The sequence below is a fragment of the Anguilla anguilla genome, chromosome 12 (genome assembly GCF_013347855.1).
Source record: "Anguilla anguilla isolate fAngAng1 chromosome 12, fAngAng1.pri, whole genome shotgun sequence".
NCBI lineage: Eukaryota > Metazoa > Chordata > Actinopteri > Anguilliformes > Anguillidae > Anguilla > Anguilla anguilla.
In genome coordinates this window covers 35,179,295-35,196,390 of record NC_049212.1, presented here as the reverse complement: position 1 = coordinate 35,196,390, position 17,096 = coordinate 35,179,295, and the positions used below count along the sequence as shown (strand labels likewise).

Below are 17,096 nucleotides of genomic sequence, written 5' to 3'. Positions count from 1 at the left end.
GCATTTACTTGTGTTTCATTTTGTCACATAACTATCCCGGGTACTTCAATCAGTATCACACTAATTACAGTTCATTTAAAATACATTCGACAGGTCACTTGATTGCAGGCGACTTTCTTGCATTGGAATTCCGTCATATACTTCCGTCGTTTGATCTGATATAGGGAGTACGTGGGCAGCCAGGTTCATCGCGTAGGCTTGTATAGCCTCTCGTTTTCTGCCCCCCTCCCTTTTTTTAGCATGAAGTGTGTTCTCTGTGAGCTGGAAGCGAATTGGTTAACAATTCAGTTGGGCGTGTGACTTTGGCGCAGGTGTGAAGGCAAGTTCGCAAAAGCTACGGCGTTGAGTAAGTAAAAGGACTACCTGGGTAAAAGTCTGATGTGCTTGAGGACATGGACTGCGCTGGAAAGATAACTCGTTAGCTAAGTTTTGTTCAATCACGGATTGAGACGTCGAGATCACGTATGGTACAACCAGATCTACGTTCGAAGCGGTGACTATGCTGTCTATTTTGTTTTATTTATTTATTATTATTATTTTTACTGTAGCCGTAGGTATAGTGAACGTGGTGTACCTTATGATGTTATTTAGACATAAAAGTTTCAATGCTTCCTACACGGTCTAGCCCTCGGTTTTTAATGTTTTTAAAAGTATTTTATCTACTTATATAAATTACTCAGTAATCTAGACTAACTGGTAGTAAAACGTGAACGAGTAAAATAAGGAACAGGATGTGAAATGGTTCCATAAATTCTATTTATTCTAGCAATTCTAATAGAGGCCAACAGGGTAGTGCAGCTTCATGTTACTTCCCATATGAATTGTCCTGATTGAGAAACTTGTGGAAACTATTGCCATTTTTATTATTCGGTGCTGTTTGAAATATATTTGCTAAGGCAGTGGTTCTCAAACTTGGTCCTGGGGGACCCCTGTGTATGCTGGTTTTCATTCCAACCTCAACAACAATCCCAGAACTTTAACAAGCTGTTAATTTTTCACCCACACTGGCCCTTTCTGGAACCCCAGCTCTAAAACACGAAAAGCACCTAATTAAGAAAAATTAACAGCTTGTTTAAATTCTGGGATTGCTGTTGAGGTTCGAATGAAAACCAGGATACACAGGGGTCCCACAGGACCGAGTTTGAGAACCACCGTGCTAAGGAACATAGTATCAATTACCTGCTATGTACAGATCAAACACATTTCTGTAGTGCACAATGCCAATTCACTCAGTCCAAACTGAAAAGACAGTTTTTTCAACTGTTTTTGTGTTATTGAACTGGCCTGCTTTTAGCATTGACTTTCTTTATCAGCTGACTTCATGCGTTTTGATTGAATAGTTCGTGGACATTCTCCTCCTAAAACATCTTTTAAGGAGGAGGGGTTACATTTTCACAGAAAAAAAGCTGTCCTACTTACATGCTTAATTTTGGCAGCTTGATGTGTGTTTTTTTGTGTGTGGCTGTGCTAGATCTGATGTAGTCCAGTGCCTGCCAGTCTGTGAATCTGTTATCTACAATAGGCTACTTGTAGCAGTTCATCTCAATGAAATATAATCTCTGAAAATAACGCTAATCTGTTGGTTTCCCTCTCTTGCTCTCCATTACTTTGTTAAAGAGATGGATAAATCTTTCAAAATCATTCAATTGATGAGCAACTTCTATGATTTATTTTCTTTCATCAGGAGCCATCAAGGACAGAAGAACCTCAAACCTTCAGTGTAGAAGACTGAAAAACATTTTCCCCTTTTAAGCCATTTTTAAAACCAACAAACAAAAAAACTGTGCACACCCTGGCTTGGGATTGTCAATCAAAAGGCGAAAATCAGAATTGGCCACAACCGCAGTACTCCCTTCTGCCTATTGGTCAGTTTGGGGTTGACATCAAATCCCCAGGACATCCAGGCTAAAAAAAAACAAACAAACAAACTGATGGATGGTGATGTAACCATGGATACAGCTCCGCCTCCCCCTTTCCTGGGTCCATCAGACTCTGTACCAGATGGACAAGAACCCATAGCCCCAGCTGTACCAAAAGCAGCTCCTCCTCCGCCACCCCCACCACCTCCTCCGCCACCTCCCCCACCCCCTCCACCTCCTCCTCCTCCTCCTCCTCCACCTCCCCCCGGCCTCGGCCCCGGCGGCCCCCCTGGCCTGTGCAGAAACGCCCAGCGGCGCTCCAGGATGCGCAACTTCAACTGGGTCACCATCCCCAAGCAGAGCGTGGTGGGAAGGCACAACATCTGGACGGTGCAGAAGCCCGCCGAGGAGTTTCAGCTGGACACCCAGCGCATGGAGGAGCTGTTCAGCCAGGCCGGGCAGGGCCAGCAGCCCAAGCAGGCCCCCTCGCACAAGAGCGTGAGGGGGCTGCCCTCCTCTACGCAGGGGGGAGAGCTGGTGAGTCCGCCCCCGTCCGCTCCACCCGGCTCGGTCAGACACGCGGGGACCCGCAGCCCTCTGTACTTCTATGGGTCACACAGATCACACAGGCCCATCAGATAGCCCGATCTTATACGTTACTTTTGTCTTCACTTTTTGGCTGGACCGCAACAGCGGCCCCAGCCCTACAAACGTGAATGTCTGTGACTGACTGAGTGAGTGATCAAGTTACACCATTGGTCGGCTGGATCACGTGTGTTAGGTCCAGCCATATACCAGGTTTTTACCTGGTCTTGCTCTCAACTATCGATGTTCCTGGTTGACGGGAGTTTCTGTAAATGCAGTGCCAAATGTCCACTGCCGCAGTATTGTACTTGGTCTGGCCTGTTAATGAAACTTCAAAAGATTCACGTCAGACTGGAATGTCTCGGCATCTGCACAATGGAGACAGAACTCTCAGTAAGAGGAATAGGTAGCTGAGTACCTGTTTATAGTATCAGACTGCATTTAACAGCATCTTCACTGTTTTAGCTTTGGATGAAGTGTAAGGTGTCTCTTGTGAGTGTGATTCCCTGTAGGGAAGCACTCAGTTGATCATACCTGTAGGACTCTCAAACCATGCCCTAATATTGGAGAATCTATTCCTTGGCTGTACTGGAGAGTGTCATATTATCCCAGAAAAATATGGGCACGTGTTACAAATGGTGAAATCGCAGTGGCCTGTTTTTGTAACAAGTGCTGATTTACATATTGCAGAATTCCCATAATGCAGTTTCTTGGGAAACGCACCAGTTCCTGAAGGTGCATGTCTCTGGAGACGGTGGACAAGCAATGTTTCATTATGTCACATTTAGTGTTCCTGCCCCCAGGTGTTTATTCCGAATGATTCCTTCTCATTCCTACACAGTGTTGGGGAGCCATTTAACTATATGTAGTTGAACTGGTAGTTTTTTTTAATTACATTTTGCAGCAGTTTGCTGGTAGTTCAATGACATTTAAATTTGTGTAGTGGTTGTAGTATTTAAATTTTTTTGGTCATATTGAGATTTAGTTAATTACAACTACTTTGTCCTTTGACCAAATACCGCAACCTCCTCCCTCTCTTCCATCTAGTCCTGATTGATGAGAAGCACTCTGCTCCACTATAGTTGATAACAGTCAACTGCCAGGTGCCACACATTGCTGGTTCTCCCCACTGCACTGTATGTTGGTTCTTGTGCGCAAAAAGATGACATTGCTCACACATGCGACATGTCTGGGGAAGATGACAATGGTTATTTGTTTGAAAAGTAGTTTGAACTACATTTTTTAAGCAACTGTAGTTTTGCAAGCGACATTTCTCTTTCGGGTAGCTTTGTTGGGTAGCTTGTTCAGCTACTTTAAGTATGAAGCAACTACACTCTCAGAGTAGTTTCCCCAACACTGCCTACACAGAGGTACATGTCCAGGTGGATGACGGTTCAAGGTGCTGTGTGACAGACGGCCTGTGGGCTTGGTTCTTTCGGAATGTTGTTTGCAACCCGAGAACTTTCGACATCCACCCTATAGCCCTCAATTGATTTTGTCCTCAGGATGAGGAATTGCTCTGCAGGGAAGCCGGCAGCATGCGCACTCATTCCTTACGGCCTGCCATTGCAGCATGCCTCATCATGTCTGGCCTTCCCGTAGAAATGTGTGCAACTTGCATACTTGGAGAAGGTATGTGTTGGTTTAGTGTATCCGGAGCAGAGAATAGAACTATTTTTGTTTCGTCAGAGCAGTGTTCAGAGAAACGCAACTGCGTCTGGAGCCAAATTTTTACTGATTATTTTTGCCCTTCTAAATTAAGCTTGTACATAGCCATGCTGCTTTAGTAGACTAATTGGCCTTGTGAAAGACCAGAAGAGATTTCCTGGTATTTTGAAAGGAAATGGCGCAATATCTATGGTAGTAATCTGGGTGATTCATATAAATCCCATAAATTATGCGTTTTGTTTTGGGGGAAAAAATAGATTATCTGAAGTTTCAATTTCTAGTCATCTGAAATGCTTGTAATGAGGCAGTGCTTTTCAAATACTTGCCAAGAAAAGTCAACAATCATATGTAAAGACACGTTCTGATTCCAGGGAAATACAGCATGGCATTTGGTCTAGACAACTGACTTAGGTCCCTGCCATGGACAGGAGGCCAGTCCAGGGTGTATTCCTGTTTCTCACCCACTGCATGCTGGGATAGGCTCCAGACCCCCCAAATCAACCCCCACCCCCTGACCAGGAATAAGCGGTTTAGAAAATGGATGGTTGAAAGGAACTGACTTACATGTTATCAATAATTAAAACCCGGATTGCCACCTAAAAGGTAGCAAGAAGCATGCAAGAAAAGTTGCTTTTGAAAGGGGTTTACTGACGCTAAGGAAGCTGAGTCGTTGAAATGTCTGCTAAATGGAAGTAATGAATGTCAGTTGTCACTTTTTAAATTAAAATATGCTAAGTAGCTCCTAAGTGATCCAGCTCTTCCATTTCCTTCAGTTAATCTATGTTGACGTTACCCAAGTCAGGATTCTTTTCATACCCAAGGGCATTTTTGGCCACTGAACCCAATTACGCATTTCAACATACAACCAGGAACAACGCCGCCACTAGTCAATATTTATAGAACTGCTTAATGTCGCAACTACGATATTATTAAATGAGATTACATATATAAATAAATACGTGTAAAGGAATGTGGATTTTAAAAACGTGGATATTTTGGTTATATCTCTGGACAAATTACCGATGGCCTGCGGTGTGTGGTATTGCTGTGGTTTTCCGAGCTCTTCATAGAGGTTGATTGTAATGTTCGCCCCCCCCCCTCCCTCCGCTAATGAATAGCTGCACCCATGAAGTACTGTTTACAGTCATTTAATGTTAGTTTTCATGCCCCAAAGATGAAGAGGAGGAAGCTGAAGTGTGAAGTGCAGTGCACTTAAGCAGCGACTGATACAAGGTGCGCATTGATCTGCAGTCTTGTTGTCAGGTAAAGGGCTGTACATTGGGCTGTAAATTGATGCTTTGCCTGCACGCCTGGGCGGGGTCTTCACAGTTGCCTTCATTGCTTTGTTTACCTTCAGGCCACGACCCTTCTGTCCAGTCTTCATGGCTTGTGGTTGTAAATAATGTTTCTTCTGACTCCGTTCACTCTGTCTTTGGTCCCCTGTGAAGTAGCTGCCGCAACGGGTCTTCATGCAGTGGTATGATGATGGAATATGAGCGTATGAAATATTTGAGCAATCGGTTGCAGATGTATTTTTACTAAGGATGACAATTTAATCGGAATGGTAAATGGATTGAATTTATATAGCGCTTTTATCCAAAGCGCTTTAATAATTGATGCCTCTCATTCACCCATTCACACACACACACACCAACGGTGAAAGGCTGCCATGCAAGGTACCAATCAGCTAGTTGGGAGCAATTAGGGGTTAGGTGTCTTGCTCATGGACACTTCGACACGCCCAGGGAGGGGGATCGAACCGGTAACCCTCCGACTGCCAGACAACCGCTCTTACCTCCAGAGCTATGTTTCCCCAACCAGAACGGCTTGTTGATTGATATACTAATATAACCTCAATCTTCATATTTATTAAAGATATGTGTCGGAAGAACTTAAGAATAATATAATGTTTCAGTAGAAGTGAACTGAGAACTGAAAGTGTTTCAGGGCTTGTACAGATTTCTGATGTTACAAGTGCATATCAAATGTAAGAATAAACAGTGTTGACTAGATCAAAGCATTGTGCTTAAAGGATCTATATGCTCAGATTATCATTTAGATTTTCTCTAGGGAGTTTTGTACTTCAGTCCGTCCCTTTGTAGGTGAACAAGATCAGAGTACAGGTTAGACAGCCAAATATACCTCTCGAGTTTTCCTCTCAATGTTTCAGATGTTGTTACATGGCCCAGGCAACAGCAAGCAGAACTGCCTCTATGAAATGGGAAATCTCCATCAGTCCGGTACGGCTGCACTGAGCATGCTCCAAACTGTCCTTCTGAGCTCTCCTGTGAAATATAATAATACTAATAATAGTAAGATATGAAATGCGTAGTGCATCCAAAGGGCGTTCCCAAACACAATGAAAAAGTAAAAAAGAAACTGCTGTGTGCGTGTGATCGGATCCGAGGGCAGACCAGTTGAAATGTGGCATCTGAACCTCCTGTGTTAGCGTGCTATGGGATTCAGCGCATTTAATAAGGTGCTTAATTCCCCTTTTCAGTGTGTCGGTTACTTTCTCATGGAACGTCACTGGATGACTCATCGGTATTTGACAACTGGCAAGGATTCCTCCATTGACAGCCATGTTGTGTGTCACATTTACTCTGTCTGGGTATCTTTTTAAAAGCTTTACTCATTTATATGATGAATTAAACGAGCATCTATTTTAGTGTATATTGCGCCTTTTATAACCTCTTACAGCATTAGATATTATAGTGGGGCTAAATGAATATGCAGTTGGCTGCATGCCTTTAATTTGTTTTTTTCCAATGAACTCTGATCAATAAATACTGGTGCATGAAATTGAGTTTCTGTGAAACTTTAACTCTTCGGAATCCATTTATTCTTTGTGGATGTGTCAGCGGTTTGGATAGACTAATCCAGCCGGTTCTGTTTGACAGTGTGCAGTTTGAAAGCATGGAGTCTGGGCTCCTGGAATGGGTGGACATGATAGTGTTTAAGTGTCCTCAGCAGGGTCAATATGATGGGACACAGATCACAGTGGAGACCCCTTGAGCTGCAGTATCCCACATTCCATTCCACTAGACTTGAACAGAGTGACCCTTCCATGCGCCATTATTGCTGACGTCATGCAGTTGCGTCGCCTGATTGGCTGTTTTTGCTGAGTGTGTTGTCTTGTCGATCCCCATCAGGTGTCCATTCTCGGCTCCAAGAGGAACATGAACATCGGCATCTTTCTGAAGCAGTTCAGAAGGTGAGTGATATATAGCGAGCATGTTATAGCGAGCACATTACAGCGAGCATGTTATAGCGAATCATAGCGAGCGCATTATAGCGAGCACATTATAGCGAGCATGTTATAGCGAATCATAGCGAGCGCATTATAGCGAGCACATTACAGCGAGCATGTTATAGCGAATCATAGCGAGCACATTACAGCGAGCACGTTATAGCAAGCGAGTCATAGCGAGCGCATTATAGCAAGCACATTATAACGAGCACGTTATAGCAAGCGCATTATAGCGAGCACATTACAGCGAGCACATTACAGCGAGCACGTTACAGCGAGCACGTTATAGCGAGCGCATTATAGCGAGCACGTTATAGCAAGCGCATTAGAGCGAGCGCATTATAGCGAGCACATTACAGCGAGCGCGTTATAGCAAGCGACTCATAGCGAGCACGTTATAGCAAGCGAGTCATAGCGAGCGCATTATAGCAAGCACATTATAGCGAGCACGTTATAGCAAGCGCATTATAGCGAGCACATTACAGCGAGCACGTTATAGCAAGCGAGTTATAGCGAGCACGTTATAGCAAGCGAGTCATAGCGAGCGCGTTATAGCAAGCGAGTCATAGCGAGCGCATTATAGCGAGCACATTACAGCGAGCACGTTATAGCAAGCGAGTCATAGCGAGGGCATTATAGCAAGCACATTATAGTGAGCACGTTATAGCAAGCGCATTATAGCGAGCACGTTATAGCGAGCACATTACAGCGAGCACGTTATAGCAAGCGAGTCATAGCGAGCACGTTATAGCAAGCGAGTCATAGCGAGCGCATTATAGCGAGCACATTACAGCGAGCACGTTATAGCAAGCGAGTCATAGCGAGCACGTTATAGCAAGCGAGTCATAGCGAGCGCATTATAGCGAGCACATTACAGGGAGCACGTTATAGCGAGCACGCTATAGCAAGCGCATTATAGCGAGCACATTACAGCGAGCACGTTATAGCAAGCGAGTCATAGCGAGCACGTTATTGCAAGCGAGTCATAGCGAGCGCATTATAGCAAGCGAGTTATAGCAGGCGCATTATAGCAAGCGCATTATATCGAGCACATTATAGCGAGCGCGTTACAGCGAGCGCGCGGTACAGACGGTTCCGCAGGCATGCGCTGCTCTCCGTGCAGGGTCATGCGCGTCTCGAGCGTGTTGGAACACGCTGCTGCGGGGAGTGACGGAGCGCAGGAACAGGTCAGCCCTCTCGCAAGGGCTCTGCAGATCAGCAGTGAAGAAATGCGTGCTGACGTTTTTTTTTTTTTGCGCTCCCCTCCCCCCCCCACCCCCACAGTATTCAAGCACCTTGCCTTTGTTGTGAATGTCTCATCTGAACACACACTGCCACTATTCCTGTAGGGCATTAAAAAAGAATGCTCTGGCAGCTGAGAATTAGCAGGCGTTATTTACAACAGTGAGTGCATATTGATCTCAGCAGTTTCCAGTCTCTCTGCCTGATCCATAGTCCCTAAAATACTGGACTGTACAGTTTACTTATCACTGAAACTATGTGCTTGGCATGAAACGACTTGTCCATAACATTGACAGCTAAATTTCTTCAGGTACATTTTGGCAAGTAAATTGAGTTCACTTACACTGTCAGAACTAAGGGACGTTTAAGAACTACGGCCATTTTGGGCAGAGACGCCAGTGTGCGGTGTAGTTACAGAAAATGGGGGGGGGGGGGCTTTCCCAGGTTGCAGTGCAGTGTTTCCTGTGATTTGGGCCTACACAGCTGAGAGGTTAGGGTGTGTTTGGAGTTGGCTGTTGCCAGGGAGGGACGTTAGACTGCTGCGTGAGTAATGTATGAACACGAGCGTCTTAAGTCTTTACTTCCTGTGCGCACTTGCCACAACTGTTACATGACAGGCAGTGAATTGCACGCGCAATCCAACATGTTTTTCCATCTGTAAGGTGTGGGTTATGGATTTAACTGGGTCATATCGGGAAAAAAAACTGGATTGTCTATCCTGTTTCTGCACTGACAGGACATATTTATTCATATAAATTGTTGGGGAACTTTAGTCGAACATCTCATTACTCAAGGTTGTTTATAAGAAAACATACAGCCTACAGGCAACTTATAATTACAGCAGTTAATTGCATGTCAATGTTAAATGAAAGATCATAAATTCAATTTCATGTATGAAAAATGTAAGCAGTGAAATTTGACAGTGAAATTGCTACTTGTGCCAAAAAACGTTATTACACGTTATTTTCTCTGTATTCTAGATGTAATTACTTATGCTGTTCACCCTTTTAGTGCCAGTAGTCTTAATAATTTAATTGTCTGATGTCATCAAGCGCTGAAAATATTTGGCTGACGGACCCCTGTTTGCCCCCTACAGGCCAGTGAGGGAGATGGTGGAGGATATCTCCCAAGGGAACGGAGAGCCGTTTGGAACGGGCAAGCTGAAGGACCTGTTCAAGCTGCTGCCCGAGGACGGAGAGGTCAGGGATGCTCCTGAGTCTTTAACGTAGGGGTGTCAAACTCCAGTCCTGGGGGGCCACAGGGTCAGCTGGTTTAACTCCAGTCCTGGGGGGCTATAGGGTCTGCTGGTTTAACTCCAGTCCTGGGGGGCTATAGGGTCTGCTGGTTTAACTCCAGTTCCGGGGGCCCGCAGGGTCTGCTGGTTTAACTCCAGTCCTGGGGGGCCGCAGGGTCTGCTGGTTTAACTCCAGTCCTGGGGGGCCGCAGGGTCTGCTGGTTTAACTCCAGTCCTGGGGGACCGCAGGGTCTGCTGGTTTTCTGTTTCAGCACGAGCGATTCATTTTTCATTTACTGGCTGAAGAGTCCACACACCTGGTTCGCATAGTCTTAATTACTGCTGACTGAAAGGAAATCACAAATACCTGCTGACACTGCGGCCCCCCAGGACTGGAGTTAAACCTGCTGACACTGCGGCCCCCCAGGACTGGAGTTAAACCTGCTGACACTGCGGCCCCCCAGGACTGGAGTTAAACCTGCTGACACTGCGGCCCCAATTTTTAATCAGACGATTAGCATTAGAAGGTGTCCATGATATTGTATACTCCGCTGCGCTAACGTGCTGTCTAAAATGTGGGCGGGGCTTGTGTCTGGGCCTCTGTTTCAGGTGAAGCAGCTTCTTGCCTTCAAAGGTGACCTGTCCCTGCTGTCGGAGGCCGACCTGTTCATGGTCCTGCTGGTGAGGGTTCCTGGGTAAGTGCGCTTTACTAGGGCTCTGTGATGTCATCAACAGGGTCAGCATTTCCTTAAAGGGATATCTCACTTTGGCACGACGTAGGTTTTGTGGAGCCTTACCCCCCCACTGTAATTGCGAAGCGTGAACACTAGCAACGTCAGCTCCGCCTGCTGACCGTTAACGGGATCGGCATTCACTCCCATTCATTTTAAGGGCCATGCCAAAATTAATAAGTGAAATATCCCTTTAAGTTCAGCACTGTTTCATGATCGGCCTTCATTGCTATCCGAGTAACTGCTCAAACGCTTTCAGGAATCGTCTGCACTCTGCGTGTATTAAACACGACTTTTCTCGTACGAGAGTCGCCGCCTTTATTACGAGCCGCGTGTAATCTGTCACAAGGGCTCCTTTCCCGATGACACACGCATTCGTTTGTTTTCGTGTTCCCGTTTGTTTGCTGAATACCATCTGACGTTATCCTAAAAAAAACCAGACGAACGTCGAAATGTCACAAAAGCAGAACACCGGGCCTTTGGGATTTGGAACAGGCTGTCAGAGGGTGTAGGCGCTGACATTTGCTTCGATTAAATGGACCGAATAATTCCCATAACACACTGGAAGTACAGGGAGTCATCGCTGTCTCACTCTCTCTCTCTCTCTCTCTCTCCCTCCCTCCCTCTCTCTCTCCTCAGCTATGAAGAACGTCTGAGAAGTTTAGTTCTCAGGGAGGAGTTTTCCCCCTTCATGGAGGAGATGAAGCAGTCCATTGCCACCATGACCACAGCTGCCCAAGGTAGTGCACAGTGTCGTCACAGACTGTGCTCTGTGCACAATGCCAGGAGAGGAACTCTATTCACAGTTTAAAGGACAATGACAACCTGTACCCAGTCGCTCTGTAGGGGGTGGGGTCTGTTTGTGTGTTGTGACGTGGGTGTGCAGAATGACGGTGTGCTGAAATGGTGATAGTTTTAGCCAGTATGCAAATGCCCATACACTGGCACTTTTACCTCGGTCATCCAGTTTATTACAAAATAAACTGGATGACCGAAAAAAAAACGGTTACTAATATTTAATAGTAAAAGAAAAATATTTCTTTTTTTGGCAACCTGTCAATACTAGCTTGCTAGTTAAAGTGCTTTTCAATGATTGTATGAAGTTCTGAACTTAAAGTTGTAGAAATTGTAGATTTCTAAGAAGTATAAGGGAGAGGTACCCTTTTAAGTTCATTTAAGTTCAATTTCACAATGTCACTAATACTTGTGAATCTGCATAGTACATAGCCTACTAGTTGACAATTAATTATGACTGAGCGCTACAATGAATGAATCATACAGCTGAGCATACAGGTAAAGAGATCATTAACCTTCTGCCAGTCAGCATACATTAATGCTTATAGATTGAACATTACATACTGATGTCCCACACTTCAACAGAGCTTCTGTAGAACTTGTCTCCATGGCAACATCAAGCACCGTCCTCATTTATAACCAGCTCAGTGAAGCAAAGCTGCTAATGCTAAAAATGGAAGTTGTGATGTTCTTTAGCTCTCAGAATTGGATTCTTCCATTCGTTTTATTTACTTTATCATTTATTTAACAGGGAACACCCCAATCTCTTTTACCTGGGGGGAACCTGATATAAAACACAAAGTTCCAAAGACAACACCCGCAACACATTTTAGGGCGACATTTTACATGCATTCACATCTTACACTGCATAGTACTGGTCCTGAAAGTGCAAATGTTCCAATGCTGCAACAACATCCTCCCTGACTGTTTCATTCTGTAGTTTAATAGTGGGGCTACACAGCCGTTACACTGAAGAATGTGAGAGCATGAAAGAACATAACGGCAAAACCAGCCGTTCAGCCCAACTGGCCTCGCCAATTACCCACAAACTAGAGCACCCAACGCTGCATCCAGTCTAGACTTGAACACCCTGAGGGACTCTGCCTTGACTACACAGCCTGGCGAGCTGTTTCATACACTAACAACTCTCCCTGAGACCTGCGAGATGCACCTTTTAGTCTGATTAAGCAGTGGAGTCGCTGTCACACATCTCAGTCAGGGAATAGCCTGCTGGACAAAAAGCCCACCCCCCAGACCACACCATGGCCAATTATGCATAATTCACAGCCCAATCAGCATTCACTTCCTGTCTGTTGGGTACCCTATGGCACAGGTCCCCAGTGCTGTAGCTAGGTATGTGACTGAAGAGTCCCACCAAACCTATTTCTCACTTAGGTTTCCTTTTCTAGAGCTGCTGGACTGTGATGACCTTCATTCTATCATCCGATTGGTGCTCAAGACCGGAAACTACATGAACGCAGTGAGTACAGGAGTCTGGCAGGGGCAGACATGGAAAGGCAATTAACCCTTTAAGGTGTAAGATCACAAATATGTAATTAGAATGTTCTAAACTGAACATTCTAATGCTGATGTCACAATCACTACTGGTAACTGAAAGCAACGGAGTTCTATAACATGGACTTAGAATTTTGAAAAAATTCCTCTGGGTGTTCGCAGGGTGGCTACGCTGGCAGTGCCATCGGGTTCAGAATGGCCTCTCTCCTGAAGCTGGTGGACACCAGGGCAAACAAACCCGGGATGAACCTCATGCACTACGTCGTGATGGTGAGACCCCTTCTTCTGGAGCAGCCCGTTGGCCCCTTCAGTCAGAATTCCACAGTTGGGGCGAAAAACCGTGTCGGGACACAGTCCATAAGGCTGCGGACTCTCAGCCCATATACAGTTACCCCTGGACGGTCGAGGGTTCGATTCCCAGTCATGACTCACGACTGTTGTACTGTGATGCTCTCTCTATAAATAACCCTCTACTTTCCCACTGTCTGAATAATGTGAAAACACACAAGGCCCAAGACTGTCTGCTCTCCTTTAAACAAAAATGAATCCTCAACCCAGCAGCCTGTTTGTACTCCCTGCAATCCCAGTTTCCACTCACTTAGCGTCTCCACCTTCATTGCAGCAAGCAAATAAGATTGATGGCGCTCTGCTCAGATTCCCTGATCAACTGCAGCACATCGGGGCAGCGGCCAGGTACTTTAAGCAGATTTGTTTTTGCCCTTTAATTAAATCATGGGATCTACACTGTCAGTCAGTTTAAATGTCTGAATGTTGCACTGGCGTAGGATCCAGAAACAGGAAGTGGAGGCAGAGTTCCAGAGAGAGAAGAGTGCAGTGGAGGAGGCAAAGAGGGATGCCAGGAAACAGCCGGATCTGGAAGCTCAGATGGAGGAATTCCTGAGGGTGAGATTTACATGCCTTGTGCCTTTCAGAGACATCTGTTTGGATCAGTCCTGGTGCACTGCAATATGGCAGAAATAAGGAAGTCATTCATTCAAAGCAGTGGCTCCCTGTCACATGGCCATGTGGTTAAGCTTCTATCTGGAACATGCCAGTCAACGATGTTGGTTCTCCATAATGAGCTCTGAGTAATAAAAGTGTAGAATTTGAACCCTGACCCTTCTCCTGCAGGAAGCAGAGTCGCAGCTGGGCGAGGTGGAGGCTTCTTTTCAGGCCCTCGAAACCGTGAGCCAATCGGTGGCGGAGTACTTCTGTGAGGACCCCAGCCAGTTCAGACTGGAGGAGTGCTGTGCCATCTTCGACTCCTTCTGTGAGAAGTTCATCCGGGCCACCCAGGTGAGCATGACCTTTGACCTTCCAACATATCAATCAAAGGTTGTTTAGATTGATTTCAGCAGAACAAGAGAACATGGGAATAAATGACCTCAAGGTAAATTCTGTATATATTAGGAACCTACTTGCACAGGGTTGTCAATGCGTGGAACAGCTTGTCAAGCAAATTATAGGCTGTGTGAGTCCAGAGTGTTTGAGTCCAGGTTTTACACAGTACTGGATAATCTCCAGTTTGCACATAAACAGTTAGCCTAGATGGCCTTAATGACCTGGTCTCATCATTGTGCATTCGTATGTTCTGTTTATGACCACGGCAGAAGTTTATGTGAGACAGAGGGGTAAAGGTCTGCCTGATGTAATATTTAGAGCTGGGGGGGGGGTCATGTGAAGTGGTCCGTAATCCCTGCTGTCTGTTCTCAGCCTGGGACTCTAACCCCTAGTGTTTGGCCCCCGCAGGAGAACCGCGATCGGGAGATGGCGGAGGTGAAGAGGAGACAGCGAGAGAGGCTCCACACCTCCATCAAGCGCCGGTCGACGGCCACCTGCTCCATCAACGACAAGGACATGGAGGACGTGGCCCTGGAGTCCATCCTGCAGAGGTTCGCCAGCGGCCGTGGCTCGCGCAGGAGGGCGGGGACGCCCTCGCCCACCAGCGCCAACCTGGCGAAGATCGCCATCAAGGAGAACTCCATCCAGGAGGCGCCGGCTGCGCCCAACGCCAGTCCGGCCATGGAGGCGCGAAAGAACAAGCACAACTTGGCCAGGGAGCAAACGGGATGCCGTCCTCTTGAGGAGGTGCAGCCTCCACCCCCGGATAAGGGAGAGAAGAGACAGAGCACTGTGAAAGAGGAGGAGGAGGAGGAGCCGATAGTCGTGAAAATAGAGGCCCCTCAAAAACCAAACCAGAAGTGTCCGGAAACACCTTCGAGAAAGAAGAGCGGCGTCTCTTCTCCAGAGAGACACAAGTCAGTGAAGAGTGAGGAGGAAGAGGAAGGACAGACTGAGGAAGAGGCGCAGAAGATGCGGGACGTGTCCCGTAAGGTCCTGCGGTACCAGAACAGCAGGGGGAGCGTTTCGTCCGGGGAGCACTCCATAGGGGACCTGCCACGGACGCCCAAAAGTGCCGTCAGCTCCCCTCGCCGCCAAAACTTTTCAGTGGAGCCGCCTGCAAACGGGGTCCCCTGGACCATACTCAGCCCTCGCTTCACCCCCAGAATGACCCCCACCTCCCTCAACCGCCGTCACACCCTCTCCATCCCCCCCAAGAACGACAGCGACGAGGACGACCTGTGGATGCTGCCCAAAGTCCCCGCCGCTCACCCTCACCTGGGGGCAGTGGGGAGAATGAAGTCGGCCGACGTCTGCCTGCTGTCCCCCAAGCTGAAGGAGGCCAAAAGCGGGAAAACGCCCCCCTCGTCGCCCCCCTCGTCCCCCCCCGACGGCTCCTCCAAACAGAAAGGCCTGTCCGTCCGACCAGCGGACCTGGCCAATCGCACCGGCCCCGCCGCGCACTCCGGCACTTTCCAGAAGGAGAACTCCCCAGGGAGCCGCACCTCGGTGAGGGGGCAGGCGGAGCCACAGAAGGAGGGCAAGGCCCTGGAGTGGGCCCCCAGATTTCAGCTGGGCAGCATCTTCCAGAGACGCTACAACTCGCGGTCCGCCCAGGCCGAGGAGAAGGCCGCGCCCGAGAAGCAGGAGACCTCGGCCTTCATCTCCTTCTTCAGGCGCTTCGGGGAGAAGAGCAGGCCCGAGGAGGTGACATCAGCCCCTTGGGTTTAGCCTTTTAGGTCTCATTTCTCTTTTCTTGGGTTAAAAAAAAAAGATCAGCTGTGTGTCTGACCTGCAGTATTTCAGGAAAGTGAGGACAGTTTGGTCGTGTCGAAAGACAAAGTTCATTGGCCATTTCAAAGTAGGAATTGGGAGTGCAAACCTTAAGTTTCACTCCTTGAAAATTTTGTGAAATAAATGTTTTATATTTAAATAAAATGTGCTATTTTACTTGTCTTTTCTTATTTTTAATTTATTTTTGAACAGGTACCTTCTCAGTCAGGGGAGTGGATTTAATGCAACCGTTTACATGTTTTTATATTATTAGATGGGGGACAGTAAGAGCAGTAATTAAAGCTGAAACTCCCAGATGACGTCAGTGTAGTAAAATGATTCAGACATCAGGGCCCAGTTTCACAATGCGGGATTAGAAGATTACAAGTAAAACCCGGAGCCCTCTGGAACATGGACTGAAGTAAAAAGAGCTGTTCCAGGTTTTACTCAGTGCAGTTATCCCATTAACCCCCACCCCCACCACGCCCAGAGTAGATGAGTGAAGACTGGATATAGACTTCAGAGGTGGAAGATGCATCTTTCTGGAATGCACTTATAAACTCTCCATTATCTTCTTCAGGCTGAGTTTGCTTCTCGCAGAGCCAGACAGCTGGGAAACCGGCACCTTAATGCTCACAACTCACGCAGGACATTTTAATGTTAATGGGGTTTAACATGTATGTAATAACACAAAATGTGTCAACCCTACGCTCACCTCTTGTGTCCTATTTCCTTGTGAGAGATGGCACTCGGTGTAGCAGTTCTAAAAAAAAATCTGCCTTCTGTGACAAATGTGCTGCTGGTTTTTTGTTTTTATTAAAAACGATTCTGCCTCAGCCCTGTTCTGCATGTGTTCAGTCTGAAATGTTTCTGGCGTGGCAGTGCTTTGGTGCGGTGGCGCCGTGTCCTGCTGGAGAATACGTGCGTGAATAAAGCCCGAGGAAACGCTAAGCCTTCGGTCCACTGAGGGATTAACTCGCCCAGACGGGTATTGATGCCCAAACACAGCTCTTTATTAAACTAAGTCTCCTCATCTATTACCGCTGGTCCCAGTTCGCCTGGCACCCTTGTTTGTCTTAGACTCTGGCATTGTGAGCAACTGT

The 17,096-nt window shown here is 46.7% G+C and overlaps 1 protein-coding gene across 1 annotated transcript; it reads left to right on the top strand.

Moving 5' to 3' along the window:
* Positions 1-2,113: 2,113 nt before the first annotated feature.
* On the top strand, positions 2,114-15,951 carry fhdc4 (FH2 domain containing 4). Its single transcript, XM_035384308.1, has 11 exons — positions 2,114-2,396; positions 7,265-7,326; positions 9,701-9,803; positions 10,448-10,533; positions 11,209-11,309; positions 12,774-12,844; positions 13,042-13,149; positions 13,502-13,572; positions 13,665-13,782; positions 14,011-14,175; positions 14,629-15,951. The coding sequence occupies exons 1-11, from the start codon at positions 2,184-2,186 to the stop codon at positions 15,949-15,951; spliced, it is 2,421 nt and encodes an 806-aa protein (XP_035240199.1). The 5' UTR covers positions 2,114-2,183.
* The last annotated feature ends 1,145 nt before the right edge of the window (positions 15,952-17,096 follow it).